The sequence below is a fragment of the Pristis pectinata genome, chromosome 5 (genome assembly GCF_009764475.1).
Source record: "Pristis pectinata isolate sPriPec2 chromosome 5, sPriPec2.1.pri, whole genome shotgun sequence".
NCBI lineage: Eukaryota > Metazoa > Chordata > Chondrichthyes > Rhinopristiformes > Pristidae > Pristis > Pristis pectinata.
Window position 1 is genome coordinate 4,024,341 of NC_067409.1, and position 18,150 is coordinate 4,042,490.

The following is an 18,150-nucleotide window of genomic DNA, read 5'->3' on the forward strand; positions in this document are numbered from 1 at the left end:
GAAAAGAACATGGTTCGGGGCGCTGGTCATTTTAGAGTCCAATGATAGAAGGGTCTACACCAAAATCAATTTAGTTAGAAATAAGTAACAGTGGAAAAACTTTCAACATGAAATGGGACAAAATATATGGATTTAAGGAAAGAGTGGAGTTAACACTGACTGTGCTAACTGGAATCTCTTTGAAAGAGCTGACAGGGACTCAAAAGGCCAAATGGAGTGGGTAGCTGGGATAATTGTACAGCTCTCCCCAGGAGCTGTGATACCAGCAACCAGGAGAATGGTCGCCTTCTGTGCTAGCCAGTCCTGTGGAGATTGGGGGAATATCATCCAGGAGTGCCTTTTAGGATGATCTGTGTGATACATGACACGTTTCTTCAGAAGGCTAGTGGAGGTGGAGTAATTGCTTGGCCTGTATTCACTGATAACCAATTTTTTCTTCTTTTACCTGCGGAGGTTGTTGTGACCTGTGAAGTATCCTCCACTGCTGGCGTACTGCTCTCACCTGTCGCCGCAGGGGGTTCCTGTGTTGTTGCAGGCTTTCCCAGTGTTGTTGTTGTAGTTTTCCTTGTCGTGGGAATCTCCCGTGTTGTGGTTGTAGTTTTCCTTGTTGTGGGAATCTCCTGTGTTGTTGTTGTTGTTGTTGTTGTTGTAGGTTTCCTTGTGGGAATTTCCTGTGTTGTTGTTGTTGTAGTTTTCCTTGTTGTGGGAACCTCCTGTGTTGTAGGAATTTCCGTTGTGGGAATCTCCTGAGTTGTTGTTGTAGTTTTCCTTGTTGTGGGAACCTCTTGAGTTGCTGTTGTAGGAATTTCCCTTGTTGTGGGAATCTCCTGTGTTGTTTTTGTAGGAATTTCCCTTGTTGTGGGAATCTCCTGTGTTGTTGTTGTTGTTGTAGGTTTCCTTGTTGTGGGAATCTCCTGTGTTGTTGTTGTAGGAATTTCCCTTGTTGTGGGAATCTCCTGTGTTGTTGTTGTTGTTGTTGTAGTTTTCCTTGTTGTGGGAACCTCCTGTGTTGTTGTTGTAGGAATTTCTGTTGTGGGAATCTTCTGAGTTGTTGTAGTTTTCCTTGTTGTGGGAACCACTTGAGTTGCTGTTGTAGGAATTTCCCTTGTTGTGGGAATCTCCTGTGTTGTTGTTGTAGTAGTTTCCCTTGTTGTGGGAACCTTCTGAGTTGTTGTTGTCATTTTCCTTGTTGTGGGAATCTCCTGAGTTGTAGGAATTTCCCTTGTTGTGGGAACCTCCTGTGTTGTTGTTGTAGTTTTCCTTGTTGTGGGAACTTGAGTTGTTGTTGTAGGAATTTCCCTTGTTGTGGGAATCTCCTGTGTTGTAGTAGTTTTCCTTGTTGTGGGAATTTCCTGAGTTGTTGTTGTCATTTTCCTTGTTGTGGGAACCTCCTGTGTTGTTGTTGTAGGTTTCCTTGTTGTGGGAATCTCCTGTGTTGTTGTTGTCACAACAGTCTCTGTTGAAGCCGGAGTTGTTGGTGGCCTACTTGTTGTCCTCTCTGTGTCTGTGTGTGTTGGCCGGGGGGTGGGGATCAGAATTATGCATGCAACTACCTGGATGCTGAAGACTAGGTTTGGTGCACACTTGATGTGTTTCGTCTCTCCGAACCAACAGTAGTAGTAACTGGTGATGTCCTCAACGTCTTCATAGTATCCGTTAGGTTTCCCACTGCAAAAGAGAACTCTCTCTACAAGAGAATCAGTTAATATCAGCAAAGTGCATCGAGTCATAGAGTCACACAGCACATAATCAGGCCTGTAAGTGGCACAGAAAGGTGAATGCACACAGTCTTTTCCCCAGGGTTAGGCAATCAAGAACTAAAGGGCATAGGTTTAAGGTGAGAGGGGAGGAATTTAACAGGAACCTAAGGGGTAACTTTTTCACCCAGTGGGTGGTCAGTATCTGGATCGAGCTGCCAGAGGAAGAGGCTGGGGCAGGTACTTTGACAATATTTAAAAGGTACTTGGACAGGTACATGGATAGGAAAGGTTTAGAGGGATATGGGCCAAATGCAGGCAAATGGGACTGGCTTAGATGGGAATCTTGGTCAGCATGGACCGGTTGGGGCGATGGGCCTGTTTCCATGCTGTGTGACTCGATTATAAATTCCATTCCTTCCAATTGATTCACATCCCTCCTTGCTAACTTGGGGTAGACTGTTTAAGTCATCGGACCAGTAACCCCAGAGGTCTGGACTAACAATCCAGAGAACTGAGTTCAAATCCCACCATGGACTTTAAAGTTCAGTCGATAATTTAGAATTTGTAATAGAAATTTTGGTCACAAAATGTATTTGATTATTGTAGAAATCCTTCAGGTTTGCTAATGTACTTCAGTAAAGATATCTACTATCCTTACCCAGTCTGGCCTATATGTGACTCCAGTTCCACCCCAGATAGAACCTAGAACAGTACAGCACAGGAACAGGCCCTTCAGCCCACATTGTCTGCACCGAGCACGATGCCAAATTAAACTAATCCCTTCTGCCTGCACGTGATCCACATCCCTCCACTCCCTGCATATTCATGTGCCTGTCTAAAAGCTTCTAAAGCACCACTATCGTATCTGCTTCCACCACCCCTGGCAGCCCGTTCCAGGCACCTACCACTCTCTGTGTAAAAAACTTGCCCCGCACATCTCCTTTAAAACTTTCCCCTCTCACCTTAAATGCACATCCTCTAGTATATGATACTTCTACCCTAGGAAAGAGACTCTGACTATCTACTCTGTCTATGCCTCTCATAATTTTATAAACCTCTATCAAGTCTCCCCTCAGCCTCCACCACTCCAGAGAAGATAACCCAAGTTTGTCCAACGTCTCCTTGTAGCTCATGCCCTCTAATCCATGCAGCAGCCTGGTAAATTTCTTCTGCACCCACACCCTTCCTGTAGTGGGGCGACCAGAATTGTACACAATGCTCCAACTGCCACTTAACCAAAGCTTTATACAGCTTGCAACATGACTTCCTGATTCTTATGCTCAGTGCCCCGACCATTGAATGCAAGCGTACTGTATGCCTTCTTTACCCCTCTATCTGCCTGTGTTGCCACTTTCAATGAGCTATGGACTTGCACCCCAAAATCCCTCTGTACTTCAACGCTGTTATGGGTCCTGCCATTAACTGTATACTTTCCCCTTACATCTGATCTCCCAAAGTGCAGCACCTCACACTTGCCCGGATTAAACTCCATCTGCCATTTCTCTGCCTGTATCTGTAACTGATCTGTATCCTGCTGTATCCTTTGACAGCCCTCTACACTGTCCACAACTCCCCCAATCTTCTTGTTGTCTGCAGGAACAGGCAGCTAGTAATGCATTATAGATGAAAGCTTACCATTTAGACGACCTGGTCTACCTACAACCTTTGACATCACAAAGCAGCAAGACACATAAAGACAAGGCATTAAAAAAAAGTTCTTTTGCTTTGATACTGATTATAAACTCCATATGGTTGCTTAGGATTTTCATACCTTACCTGTGAGGTCTGTTGGAGTCGGCAAGGTGGCTACTGGAGCCCGTGTGGTGGCTACCGGAACCCGTGTGGTGATAACCGGAGCTCGCAAGGTGGTAACCGGAGCCCGTGTGGTGATAACCGGAGCTCGCGAGGTGGTAACCGGAGCCCGTGTGGTGATAACTGGAGCTCGCAAGGTGGTAACCGGAGCCCGTGTGGTGGTAACCGGAGCCCGTGTGGTGGTAACTGGAACCTGTGTGGTGGTAACCGGAGCCCGCGAGGTGGTAACCGGAGCCCGTGTGGTGGTAACCAGAGCCCGTGTGGTGGCTACTGGAGCTTGCGAGGTGGCTACTGGAGCTGTCTGGGTTTCCGCTCTGACCTGTGGTGGTAATGAAGTGGGTAATCTGATACACCAGCGGCTCTCTATGTCGAAGATGAGGTTACTCTGGCAGGTGCTGTAGATGGTGGCATTCCCCAGGCACTGGTAGAAACTTGCAGGGTCGTTGGGATCTGCATGGATTCCGATCTCTTTCCCCTTGCAGAACATCTCAGTCGGTGTGCAGGATGCTGCAAGAGACATTCAACAGGACCAAAGACATTACAGATGCTGAACACGTCCCTCTTCCTCCCCACTGTCCGAATGAGAGTCATAAAGTGCATGGAGACAAGCCTTTAGGTCCACCAAGTCCACGCTGACTGTCAAGCACCCATTTACACAAATCCTACACCATGCCCACTCATTGAGTCATACAGCAGTCCCACTTGCCTGCATTTGGCCCATATCCCTCTAAACCTTTCCTATCCATGTACCTGTCCATGTAGTTGTTACTGTATCTGCCTCAACCACTTACTCTGGCAGCTCGTTCTATATACCCTCCACCTTCTGCGTGAATAAGTTGCCCCTTTTAAACCTTAACCATCTCATGAGGGGCAATTTACAGCAGCTGATTAACCCACCAACCTGCACGTCTTTGGGATGCAGGGAGAAAACCAGAGCACCCGGGGGAAACCCACGCGGTCACATGGAGAACGTGCAAACTCCATGCAGAAGTCAGGATCGAACCCAGGGTCACTAGGGCTGTGAGGCAGCGCTACACCACACTGCCACTTCCGTCACGATTCCACTCGTTCTCAGGTTAACAAGGAGGAGCAGTCAAAGCCTCAGATGGACGCGAGGAGGGGAGGTTTGGGAAGGGCATTGGTATTGGTATTGGTTTATTATTGTCACTTGTACCGAGGTACAGCGAAAAACTTGTCTTGCATACCGATCGTACAGGTCAATTCATTACACAGTGCAGTTACATTGAGTTAGTACAGAGTGCATTGATGTAGTACAGGTAAAAACAATAACAGTACAGAGTAAAGTGTCACAGCTACAGAGAAAGTGCAGTGCAATAAGGTGCAAGGTCACAACAAGGTAGATCGTGAGGTCAGAGTCCATCTCATCGTATAAGGGAACCGTTCAATAGTCTTATCACAGTGGGGTAGAAGCTGTCCTTAAGCCTGGTGGTACGTGCCCTCAGGCTCCTGTATCTTCTACCCGATGGAAGAGGAGAGAAGGGAGAATGACCCGGGTGGGTGGGGTCTTCGATTATGCTGGCTGCTACACCAAGGCAGCGAGAGGTAAAGGCAGAGTCCATGGAGTCCGTGATGCCCATGAGGAGGTTAGAACAGTGGCAGCTGAAAGCAGGGCCACAAATGGTGGAAGAATTACATTGCAGGAAGGTCAACAAGTTCAGCTGATTGAGCCCACTCCTCACATTATACACCGCAGCGCATGAACACGAGAAACTAGGAGCAGGAGGAGGCCACTCGGCCCCTCAAACCTGCCCCGCCATTCAATATGATCATGACCAAGGCAGAAATTGATGGGTTCTTCATTGGTAAGGGGGGGGGGTGGTTAAGGGTTATGGGGTGAGGGCGGGGGAATGGGGTTGAAAAAAAATCAGCCATGATTATATGGTGGGGCAGACTTGATGGGCCGAATGGCCTAATTCTGCTCCTATATCTTATGGCAACTGGAAGCTCAGGATGGCCATTACAGAGAAATAAATTGAATGAAACAAGAGCAGGTCTGCTTGGGCAGTCCTGCTTGTTGACCTCGGGGAGGAGGTAGAAGTGGGCTCTGTGGGGTTGGGAGATCATATCACAGACATTCCTCCTGTTCTAAAATAAAAAAACACAAAACGCTGAACACACTCAGCAGGTCAGGCTGCATCTGTGGAGAGAGGCAGACAGTTAACACTTCAGGTCAGAGAACCTTTGTCAGACAGCTTGATGAAAGCTCTCTGACCTGAAATGCTGACTGTTTCCCTTCCCACAGAGTATTTCCAGTTCAAAGGAGATGTGCAGGGCAAGTTTTTTTTACACAGAGAGTGGTGGGTGCCCAGGGGTGGTGGTGGAGGCAGATACAATGGTAGTGTTTCAGAGGCTCTTAGATAGGCACATGAATGTGCAGAGAAAGGGATATGGGTATTGCATAGGCAGAAGGGCTTAGTTTATTAGGTTTTTAATGACTAGCTTAATTACGTCAGCACAACATGGTGGGCCGAAGGGCCCGTTCCTGTGCTGCACTGTTCTATGTTCAATGTTTTTCCAGCGTTTTCTGTCTCTTTTTACATTAGTTTTAGATTTCCAGCATCTGGATTTATTTTTATTTTCGTTCCTTCTGTTCTCTCTATCCTCCTCCTCTTGGAAACTTCAACCCTGCTTCGTTTTAAACCATAGAACCATAGAACAGTACAGCACAATGCAGGCCCTTCGGTCCACAATGTTGTGCCGACCTTTAAACCTTGTCTAAGACTATCTAACCCCTTCCTCCCACATATCCCTCTATTTTAAATTCCTCCATATGCTTATCTAGTAATCTCTTGAATTTGACCAACGTACTGCCTCCACCACCACCCCAGGCAGCGCATTCCATGCCCCAACCACTCTCTGGGTAAAAAACCTCCCTCTGATATCTCCCTTGAACTTCCCACCCATTACTTTAAAGCCATGCCCTCTTGTATTGAGCATTGGTGCCCTGGGTAAGAGGCGCTGGCTGTCCACTCTATCTATTCCTCTTATTTCTATCTATTTTCTGCTTTTCCAAGTATGGTGAAGGGTCTTTGACCTGAAACATTGACTCTGCTTCTCTCTGAGGGATCAGTGCTGAGGGATCCCAGCATTGTCACTGTTAGAGGAAACCAGCTGGTTCTGAACTGCACATGATGTGGGCTGCATTTTCTTTGTTACAGTAGCTAAACTTCTAAACAGCACATCATTGGCAATGAAGCCCTCTGAACTAGCTGAGAATGTGAAAGGGGCTGTGGAAAGACCCGCGAGGTAATGATGCAGCTCTATAAAACTCTGGTTAGACCACACCTAGAGTACTGTGTCCGGTTCTGGTCACCTCATTATAGAAAGGATGTGGAAGCATTGGAAAGGGTGCAGAGGAGATTTACCAGGATGCTGCCTGGTTTAGAGAGTATGCATTATGAGGAGAGACTAAGGGAGCTCGGGCTTTACTCTTTGGAGAGAAGGAGGATGAGAGGAGACATGATAGAGGTGTACAAAGTATTAAGAGGAATAGATAGAGTGGACAGCCAGCGCCTCTTTCCCAGGGCACCAATGCTCAGTACAAGAGGGCATGGCTTAAAGTAATGGGTGGGAAGTTCAAGGGAGATATCAGAGGAAGGTTTTTTACCCAGCGAGTGGTTGGTGCATGGAATGCGCTGCCTGGGGTAGTGGTGGAGGCAGGTACATTGGTCAAATTCAAGAGATTACTGGATATGCATATGGAGGATTTTAAAATAGAGGGGTATGTGGGAGGAAGGGGTTAGATAGACTTAAGCGTGGTTTAAAGGTCGGCACAACATTGTGGGCTGAAGGGCCTGTATTGTGCTGTACTGTTCTATGTTCTATGATTCTATGGAAATAATCCTTCTTTCTTTCTCCTTGACCCCAAACCATTGACTGGACTTTGGCTCAGGTTTCAAGTTGTGGTTGGAATTGCCTTCTGCTCTGCTATGGGGTCAACAGACTCATCGAACTCTCGGGGACGGATGTTGTAACAACTCACCCAATCGTCCCAGGATCATCAGGACCAGAGACCCTGAAACAAACAGAAAAGTATTAGGAGTAACAAACTATATGCGGGAGGAAGGCAGTGGGTCAAGACGCAATTGGGGGGGGGGGCGCAGGAGGAAGGAATTGTCAGGTCGAGACCCACAACAGGACTGAGAGTGGAGAGGGGAGGTAGCCAGTATAAAGAGGAGAGGGGGAGTGGTGAGACAGGGGCTGGTGGGTGATTGGTGGACCCGGGAGGGGTGAAGGATGATGGGCGGATGGAAGAGGTGGAGTTGGGAGGCAGAGGCAGATGGGTGATGGGTGAGGTGGATGGAACCAGGTGGGAGGAGGGGAGGGTGAGGTGGAGACAGCTGCCTCAACATTCAGAGAGTCATACAGCATGGAAGTAAGCCCTTTGGCCCTACTGGTCCATGACCATCAAAGTGAGTCCCATTTTCCCATGTTTGGCCCATATCCCTCTAAACCTTTCCCATCCATGTACCTGTCCAAGCACCTTTTAAATGTTGTTAATGTGCCTGCCTCAACCATTTCCTCTGGCAGCTCTTTCCATATACGCACCACCCTCTGGGTGAAGAAGTTGCCACTGAGGTTCCTATTAAATCTCTCCCCTCTCATCTTAAACCTACGCCCTCTAGATCTTGATTCCCCAACCCTGGGAAAAAGACAGTGCGCATTCACCCTATCTATGCTCCTCATGATTTTATACACCTCTATAAGGTCACCCCTCATTCTTCTACGTTCCACTGAATAAAGTCCTGGCTTGCCCAAACTCTATAACTCAGTCCCTTGAGTCCTGGCAATGGGGATTTAATCCCAAAATGTTCAAGTTATTAATTCTGTCCAATTCCACACACTTTACCATTTCCTCCTCTTCTCTACCTTTGAAACAATCCATTATTTAACCCCACTTCTCCACCTGAGTCCAAAATAAACCAAAAACATGTGTGATTTCCCCTCAGTGCATTTTCCTTAATGTGCACACACCTCTACCTCTCCTCGCTTTTCTTCACTGAGGAAGTAACAAATATCTCTCCAAAGTCCTCTCGTGTTGTGTCACCTCCAGTACATTAGGTGGTCAGGAAAGCAAAGAATCATGGAGAGAGTGGCAGGGAAACAGGACCTTCAGCCCAACGTCTATGCTAGCCATCAACCACCCATTTACACTAATCCTACATTAATGTCATGCCACCTTCTTGCAGCTCCCATCGGGCAGGAGGTACAGAAGCCTGAAGTCCCACACCACCAGGTTCAAGAACAGCTACTTCCCTTCAACCATTTGGTTCTTAAACCAACCGGCACAACCCTAATCACTACCTCAGTACAGCAACACTATGACAAGTTTGCACTACCGTGGGCCTTGTTTTCCTTCTAATTGTGTTCATTCTTGTAAAAATTATCTAATTTATGTTGTGTATCTGATGCCATGTGCCTGTGATGCTGCTGCAAATAAGTTTTTCATTGCACCTGTGCACACAGGGACTTGTGTATGACAATAAACTTCGACACTGGCTTAATCCCATTTTAAAATAATTTTTTTTCTGTGTACTTGCCTTTCTTGGCTGAGGCACAGAATACGGCAGCAGGGAGGTGATTCTGGAACTATATGAGACATTACTTCAGTCACTTCTTGAGCACGGGGTACAGTACAGGACACAGAAGTAGGATATTCAGGGGCTGTACAAGCAGTCCAGATAGTCCCACCCTCCTGCCTCTCCCCACAGTCCTGCAAATTATTTTCCTTTCAGGACATGGGTTTAAGATGAGAAGGGGAAGATTTAAAAGGGACCTGAGGAGTAACTTCTTCACACAAAGGGTGGTGGGTATGTAGAACAAGCTGCCAGAGGAAGTGGTAGAGGCAGGTACAATTACAACATTTAAAAGATGTTAAGACAGGTACATGGATAGGAAAGGTTTAGAGGGATATGGGTCAAACACAGGCAAAAGGGATGAGCTCAGATAGACATCTTGGTAGGCACGGGTGAGTTGGGCCAAAGGGCCTGTTTCCGTGCTGTATGACTTTCAGTAGGTGCATATCAGATATCGGCAGTTAGGATCAAATGAGGCACTTGAGGAGTATAAGAAATGCAAGAGAATACTTTAGAGAGAAATCAGGAAGGCTAAAAGAGGACATGAGGTTGCTCTGGCAGACAAGGTGAAAGAGAATCCAAAAGGTTTCTATTGCCATTTTAAGAGCAAAAGGCTAGCCAGGGACAAAATTGGTGCTATTGAAGATCAGCGTGGTCATCTATGCATGGAGCCGAGGAGATGGGGGAGATTTTAAATGGATTTTTTGCACCTGTGTTTACTCGGGAGACAGACACAGTCTATAGAACTGAGGAAAAAGAGTAGTGAGGTCATGGACCGTATCTGGATTACAGTAGAGGAGGTGCTGGCTGTCTTGAGGCGAATTAGGGTGGATAAATCCCCAGGGCCTGACGAGGTGTCCCCTCGGACCTTGTGGGATGCTAGTTGCAGAAATTGCAGGGGCCCTGGAAGAGATATTTAAAACGTCCTTAGCCACGGGTGAGGTGCCGGAGGACTGGAGGATAGTTAATGTTGTTCCATTGTTTAAGAAAGGCTCTAAGAATAAGCCGGGAAATTATAGGCCGGTGAGCCTGATGTCAGTCGTGGGTAAATTATTGGAAGGTATTCTGAGGAATAGGATATATAAGTATTTGGATAGACAGGGCCTGATTAGGGACAGTCAACATGGCTTTGTGCGTGGCAGGTCATGTCTAACCAATCTAATAGAGTTTTTTGAGGAGGTTACCAGGAAGTTTGATGAAGGGAAGGCAGTGGACATTATCTACATGGACTTTTAGCAAGGCCTTTGTCAAAGTCCCGCATGGGAGGCTGGTCCAGAAGGTTAAGTCACTCGACATTCAGGATGAAGTAGTCAATTGGATTCAACGTTGACTTAGCGGGAGAAGCCAGAGAGTGGTAGTAGATGGTTGTCTCTCTGACTGGAGGCCTGTGACTAGTGGTGAGCCACAGGGATCGGTGCTGGGTCCGTTGTTGTTTATTATCTATATTAATGATTTAGATGATAATGTGGTAAACTGGATCAGCAAATTTGCGGATGACACCAAGATTGGGGGCGTAGTGGACAGCGAGGAAGGCTATCAAAGCTTGGAAACTGATCTGAACCAGCTGGGAAAATGGGCTGAAAAGTAGCAGATGTAATTTAATGCAGACAAGTGTGAGGTGATGCACTTTGGGAGGACAAACCAGGGTAAGACTTACACAGTGAATGGTAGGGCTCTGAGGTGCGCGGTAGAACAGAGGGACCTGGGAATACAGATCTGTAATTCCTTGAAAGTAGCATCACAGGTAGGTAGGGTCGTAAAGAGAGCTTTTGGCACATTGGCCTTAATAAATCAGGGCACTGAGTACAGGAGTTGGGATGTTGTGTTGAAGTTGTACAAGACGTTGGTGAAGCCGAATTTAGAGGATTGTGTGCAGTTCTGGTCACCTACCTACAGGAAAGATATCAATAAGCTTGAAAGAGTGCAGAGAAAATTTACACAGATGTTGCCGGGACTTGAGGACCTGAGTTACAGGGATAGGTTGAATAGGTTAGGACTTTATTCCCTGGAGCGCAGGAGAATGAGGGGAGATCTTATAGAGGTATACAGAATTATGAGGGGTATCGATAGGGTGAATGCATGTAGGCTTTTTCCCCTCAGGTTGGGTGAGACTAGAACTAGAGGTCATAGGTTTAGGGTGAAAGGTGAAATATTTAAGGGGAATCTGAGGGGAAACTTCTTCACTCAGAGGGTGGTGCGAGTGTGGAACGAGCTGCCAGCGGAAGTGGTGGATGCGGGTTCAATTGTAACATTTAAGAGAAGTTTGGATAGGTGCATGAATAAGAGAGGTTATGTAGGGCTATGATCTGGGTGCAGGTAGATGGGACTAGGCAGAAAACCAGGCCGGTATGGATGAGATGGGCTGAAGGGCCTGTTTCTGTGCTGTGGTACTCTATGACTTATCCAGCTCCCTTTTGAACAGTACAGTTGAATTTGCCTTCACTCCAACCACAGACCATGCGTTCCAGACCACCAACCACCCCTTGGGTAACTTTGTTCTTTACGCTAGTTTTGCCTTCATTGCTTTACCTTCATTGTCTGACCCCTCTGCCAAATGGAACACTTTCTCTCCATCCACTCTGTCCATACCTGTCATGATTTTAAATATGAGATCCCCTTACAACCTTCTCTGTCCCAGGGAGAACAACTTCAGCTCCTCCAGAACTGAAGTCCCTCATTGCCTGGAATCATTTTAGTAAAGCTCTTCTGCACCCTCTCCAAAGCCTTCACATCTTTCCTATAGTGCGTCACCCAGACCTGGACACAATTCTCAGGTTGTGGCTGAACCATAAGGATTCACTGGACCATAAGACCAGAATTAGGCCATTCAGCCCATCGAGTCTGCTTTGCCATTGGATCATGGCTGATTTATTTTTCCATCTCAACCCCATTCTCCTGCCTTCTCTCCGTAACCTTTGACACCCTTACTAATCAAGAATCTAACAACCTCCGCTTTAAATATACCCAATGACTTGGCCTCCACAGCCGTCTGTGGCAATGAATTCCACAGATTCACCACCCTCTGGCTGAAGAAATTCCTCCTCATCTCTGTTCTAAAGGGATGTCCTTCTATTCTGAGGCTGTGCCCTCTGGTCCCGGACTCTCCCACTGATGGAAACATCCTCTCCACGTCCACTTTATCCAGGCCTTTCAATATTCGGTAAGTTTCAATGAGATCCCCCCTCATCCTTCTAAACTCCAGTGAGTACAGGCCCAGAGCCATCAAACGCTCCTCATACGTTAACCCTTTCATTCCCAGGGTCATTCTTGTAAACCTCCTCTGGACCCTCTCCAATGCCAGCACATCCTCCCTTAGATATGGGGCCCAAAACTGCCCACAATACTCCAAATGTGGTCTGACCAATGCCTTATAAAGCCTCAGCATTACATCCTTGTTTTTATATTCTAGTTCTCTCAAAATAAATGCCAACATTGCAATAGCCTTCCTTACTACCGACTCAACCTGCAAGTTAACCTTTAGGGAATCCTGCACTAGGACTCTCGTCCCTTTGCACCTCTGATTTCTGAATTTTCTCCCCGTTTAGAAAATAGTCTACGCCTTTATTCCTTCTACCAAAGTGCATGACCGTACACTTCCCTACGCTGTATTCCATCAGCCACTTCTTTGTCCATTCTCCCAGCCTGTCCAAGTCTTTCTGCAGACTCCCTGCTTCCACAACACTACCTGCCCCTCCACCTATCTTTGTATCATCTGCAAACCTGGCCACAAAGCCATCAATATAACTTCCTTGCTTTTTGCATCCCTATTTATGAAGCCCAAGATCCTGTGTGACTTTTAACATAGAACATGGAATAGTACATGATGCCTGTGCTGAACACAATGCCATGGAGGAGAGAGAATGTCTGGGTTGGGAAGAGTCTTTGATTATGTTGGCTGCATTCCCGAGGCAGCGGGGAGTGTAGACAGAGTCAATGGAGGGGAACACATGAAAAATGCTGGAGGAACTCAGCAGGTCAGTCAGCATCGATGGAGGGAAATGAACAGTCGACGTTTCGGGCCGAGACCCTTCATCAGGACCAGAAAGAAAGAGGGCAGAATAAAAGGGTAGGGGGGAGGGGGCAGGAGTACGAGTGCTGGGTGATAGGTGTCGCTCCAGATTTCCAGCATCTGTGTCAATGGAGGGGAGGCTGGTTTGCGTGATGGACTGGGCTGTGTCCACAACCCTCCGCAATCTCTTGCAGTCTTGGGCAGAGCAGTTGCCGTACCAAGCTGTGATGCATCCAGATAAGATGTTCTCTATGGTGCACTTATAAAGATTGGTGAGGGTCAATGGGGACATGCTGAATTTCCTTTGCCTTCTGAGGTCTTAGAGGCTCTGGTGTGCTTTCTTGGCAATGGTATCTACGTGGTTGGACCAGGACAGACTGTTTGTGATGTTTACACTGAGGAGCTTGAAGCTTTCAACCATCTCCACCTCAGCACCATTGACACAGAGAAGGATATGTGCTACACCCCTGTATATCTACCTGCACTGCACTTTCTCTGTAACTGCAACACCATATTCTGCACTCTGCTTCCTTTTTAAAATTTGTGTGTGGCATGATCTGTCTGGATAACACGCAATACATTATTATTGGTTATTATTGTCATATGTACCGGGAAACAGTGAAAAACTGTTGTTTGTGTGTCATCCAGTCAGACCATGCCATACGTAAGTACATCGAGGTAGTAAAAAGAAAGCAGAATGCAGAATATAGTGTAGCAGCTACAGAGAAAGTGCAGTGCAGGTAAGATAAGATAAGATAAAATATTTATTTATTAGTCACATATACATCAAAACACACAGTGAAATGTGTCTTTTTGCGTTACTGAGAATGTGCAGGGGGCAACCCGCAAGTGTCGCCATGCTTCCAGCGCCAACACAGCATGCCCACAGCTCACAGAGAAATTCCTTCAATTATCCTCTATCATTTCATCAAAAATTTCCATCAAGAAGGATGTAACAGCACTGGACTGATGCTGGAGTGACGTGACTACAGTGATGTCGCAGGAACCAAAGGGTTAAAGGAGAGACTAGCTGGGGTTATAAGGACTTAATCAAGATAATGAAAGGCCAACAGGGGGCAAACAGCAAGGACCTAATTCCTTTTGTAGAGAGAATATTAACAAGAGGCCATGGATAGCTGGAAGAAGATAATTAGATCCATAGAACACTACAGCACAGAAAACAGGCCATTCAGGCCTTCTAGTCTGTGCCAAAACTTTATTCCGCTAGTCCCATTGACCTTCACCCAGACCATAACCCTCCAGACCTCTCCCGTCCATGTATCTATCCAATTTATTCTTAAAACTTAAGAGCGAGCCTGCATTTACCATGTCAGATGGCAGCTCGTTCCACACTCCCACCACACCCTTGAGTGAAGAAGTTCCCCCTAATGTTCCCACTAAACCTTTCCCCTTTCACCCTAAAGCCATGTCCTCTCATACTTATCTCTTCTAATCTAGGTGGAAAGAGCCTACTCACATTTACTCTGTCTATACCCCTCATAATTCTGTAAACCTCCCCTCATTCTTCTACGCTCCAAGGAATGAAGTCCTAACCTGTTCAATCTTTCCCTGTAACTCAACTCCTGAAGACCCGGCAACTTTCTAGTAAATCTTCTCCGCACTCTTTCAATCTTACTGATATCCTTCCTGTAGTTAGGTGACCAGAACACAATACTCTAAATTTGGCCTCACCAACGTCTTGTACAACTTCACCATAACATTCCAACTCCTACATTCAATACTTTGATTTATGAATGCCAGGATGCCAAAAGCCTCCTTAATTAAGGATTTCTTTTCACTAAGCAGAGCTGGGGATCTTGATTCTCCAGATAGGGCTCTGGAGGCAGAAACCCCCTTTGCATTAACAGTACCAAGATTAGCACCTAATGAGCCATAACCGACAGGATTACATTGGTGACCCATTCAGCTGAGTCCAGTTTATCGTCAGGTGCAATGAAAAATTGACTTTTAAGATATTAAGATATTTATTTATTAGTGACATGTACGTCGAAACACACAGTGAAATACGTCTTTTTGCGTTGCTAAGAATGTACTGGGGGCAGCCCACAAGCGTCACCACTCTTCCGGTGCCAACATAGCACGCCCACAGCTCCTAACTTGTATGTCTTTGGAATGTGGGAGGATACCGGAGCACCTGGAGGAAACCCACGCAGACACAGGGAGAACGTACAAACTCCTCACAGACAGCGGCCGGAATTGAACCCAGGTCGCTGGCGCTGTAATAGCGTTACACTAACCGTTACGTTACTGTGCTGTTGCAGCAGCATAGCTCTCTGCTGCAGTGCGCTGATCCATTACAGTGCTCTTGTCTCTGCAGTCCGTACACTCACAGGTATGTAACCCCCTAGAAGGCATTGGCTCAGACAGTGGTACCCACACCTGGCGGAACCCCCTCCCAGCTAATGGGCAATGCTGTGTGCAGAATCTCGACGGAACCGCTGCCTTCACACCTCACCAAGCTACGAACGAACGAGGTCACGGTTTGGTTGCTGTGGCAGTGCAGTAGTGGGGAGAGCAGGGGTTCACAGCACATTCTGGCTCAGCAGCATCGTCTGTAATACATCTCCTTCTGTGTCACGCTGCAGTGGCTGCTTTTACAACTCATTCCTGGGAACTCATCCCAGGCACCAAGCGAGATACCAATGCACTGACCAAGAGCTGGGAAGTGGGATGAGGCTGGATATCCAGGAGCAGGTTCCTGCTCAGCCATTCAATGAGATGTTAGCTGATCTTTTCCCTGAGACCACTCCATTTTCCCTCAATTCCAATAATATCTGAAAAAAACTATACACTTCTGTCCTGAATATACACGGTGACTAAGTCTCCACAACTCCCTTAAGTAGCATAGAGAATAGAGAACATAGAACACAGAACAGTACAGCACAAGAACAGGCCCTTCAGCTCACCATGTCTGTGGGAAATATGAGGCCAAATTAAACAAATCCCGGCATGTTCGTGTGTCTATCTAACAACCTCTGAAATGCCACTATTGTATCTTCTTTCACCACCACCCCTGACAGCCCGTTCCAGGCACCCACCGCTCTCTGCGTAAAAAATCCTTGCTGTGCACAATCCTTTAAACTTTCCCCCTCTCACCTTAAAGCTAAGGAGCAAAACAGCCTCCTCCTGTGCCATAATTTTTTTTATGTCTATGAACTTGCTTTGTTCTTTACTTATACTTTACCTCATTAGGTTACCTTGCCACACCATTTCACAGAGTCACACAGCGCAGAAACAGGCCCTTCAGCCCAACTGGTCCACGCCGACCAAGATGCCCATCTAAGCTGGTCCCACTTGGCCCTCATCCCTCTGAACCTTGTCCCTTGAAATCTGTCCTGTTACAGATTCCGGTTTTGGAAAACTCCCACACCTCCCCAGTCTCCTCCCGAAAGCACAAGTTGCTGGAGGAACTCAGCGGTTCGAGCAGCATCTGTGGGGGGAGAGGAATCGTCAACGTTTCAGGTTGAGACCCTGCATTCAGGTCCTGAAGCAGGTTCTAGACCCAAAACATCGACAGTTCCTCCCCCCCAACACACACAGATGCTGCTCGACCCGCTGAGTTCCTCCAGCAGATTGTTTGTTGCTCCAGATTCCAGCACCTACAGTGTCTTGTGTCTCCCCAATCTCCTCTGTCTGTCTGCTTTGGACCAATCTGTCACTCAATGTCCCCAGGCAGTGGGTAGAATTGGACAATTTACAGAAACAACATTAAACACAAGGAACAAAATTGGAACCACTGGCCAAGACTGCGAGAAATCGCAGAGAGTTGTGAACACAGCCCAGTCCATCAGGCAAACCAGCCTCCTTTCCATTGACTCCATCTACACTTCCCGCGACTTGGGAACGCAGCCAACATAACCAAGACCCCGGACATTCTCTCTTCTCCCCTCTCCCATTGGGCAGAAGACACAAAAGTTTGAGAGGACAAACCAGCAGACTCAAAAGACATCTTCTGTCCCACTGTTATCAGACTCTTGAACGGACCTCGCATACGCTAAAAAATGAACTCTCGATCTCCCAGTCTACCTTGTCGTGGCCCTTGCACTTTATTTGTCTACCTGCACCGCACTTATAAGATACCTTTATTAGTCACATGTACATCGAAACACACAGTGAAATACATCTTTTTGCGAAATGTTCTGGGGGCAGCCAGCAAGTGTCGCCACGCTTCCGGCGCCAACATAGCATGCCCACAACTTCCTAACCCGTACGTCTTTGGAATGTCGGAGGAAACCGGAGCACCCGGAGGAAACCCACGCAGACATGGGGAGAACGTGTAAACTCCTTACAGGCAGCATCCAGAATTGAACCCAGGTCGCTGGTGCTGTAAAGCGTTATGCTAACCGCTACACTACCGTGCCTGCCCAATACTTTCTCTGTAACTGCAACACTCTATTCTGCATTCTGTTTTCTTTTTACTGTCTCAATGTACTTATGCATGGAACGATCTGTCTGGATGGCACGCAGACAATAGCTTTTCACTGTATGTCGGTACACGTGACAATAAGAAACCAATACCAACTTGTGTGTCCCCTCACCTCGCCCTATTCCCCCAGCTCACACTTTCCTATACACCTCTGCTTCTCAACCTTGCAGGTTCCTCATTCTGATTCTTTCTGGATAAGGAGAAGTTGCATAAAGTGCTGAGTAAACGTACAACAGAGACAGAAACACTAGAGTACCTCACCCGCACAGACGCCCAGAGCTCCCATGCTCAGAGTGCTTTGTGTGCTGCTCACTGCTCTCTCTGCCTTTCTCTTGGGTATTTATTGGGCGAAGGTCAATTTGCCAGCAAAGGCTATTAATATGTAGAGAAGGTGCTGACTTACCAGGAGCCAAGTGGCGATGCACAATGCCACTCAGATTTCAAGCTCAGGTTTCTGCTGAAGCTCCTCTGCCTCAGGGGGGAAAGGATTGCAAGGGAGGATATTAGTGGACTGCTGAGGGTGTCATTCCTGGATTCTGTCCATGGTCACAACAGTCTTGAGGGACTGAGTCATGGAGAGAGGTT

At 47.0% G+C, this 18,150-nt stretch overlaps 1 protein-coding gene across 3 annotated transcripts in view; it reads right to left on the bottom strand.

The window, feature by feature from the left end:
- LOC127570214 (mucin-2-like) overlaps positions 1–17,929 on the bottom strand; it is a 32,418-nt gene extending 14,489 nt beyond the window's left edge. Inside the window, exons 1-5 of one of the 3 annotated variants that reach the window (XM_052015502.1) lie at positions 17,827–17,929; positions 7,516–7,548; positions 3,477–4,019; positions 1,236–1,687; positions 446–1,118 (exon numbers count right to left, since the gene is read on the bottom strand). In XM_052015502.1, the coding sequence (XP_051871462.1) occupies positions 446–1,118; positions 1,236–1,687; positions 3,477–4,019; positions 7,516–7,548; positions 17,827–17,851 (1,726 nt within the window). In that variant the 5' untranslated portion in view covers positions 17,852–17,929. Of the gene's footprint in view, positions 1–445; positions 1,688–3,476; positions 4,020–7,515; positions 7,549–17,826 lie in introns of all 3 variants that reach the window. The other 2 variants (XM_052015501.1, XM_052015500.1) reach the window with 2 other exon arrangements.
- Positions 17,930–18,150: the final 221 nt, after the last annotated feature.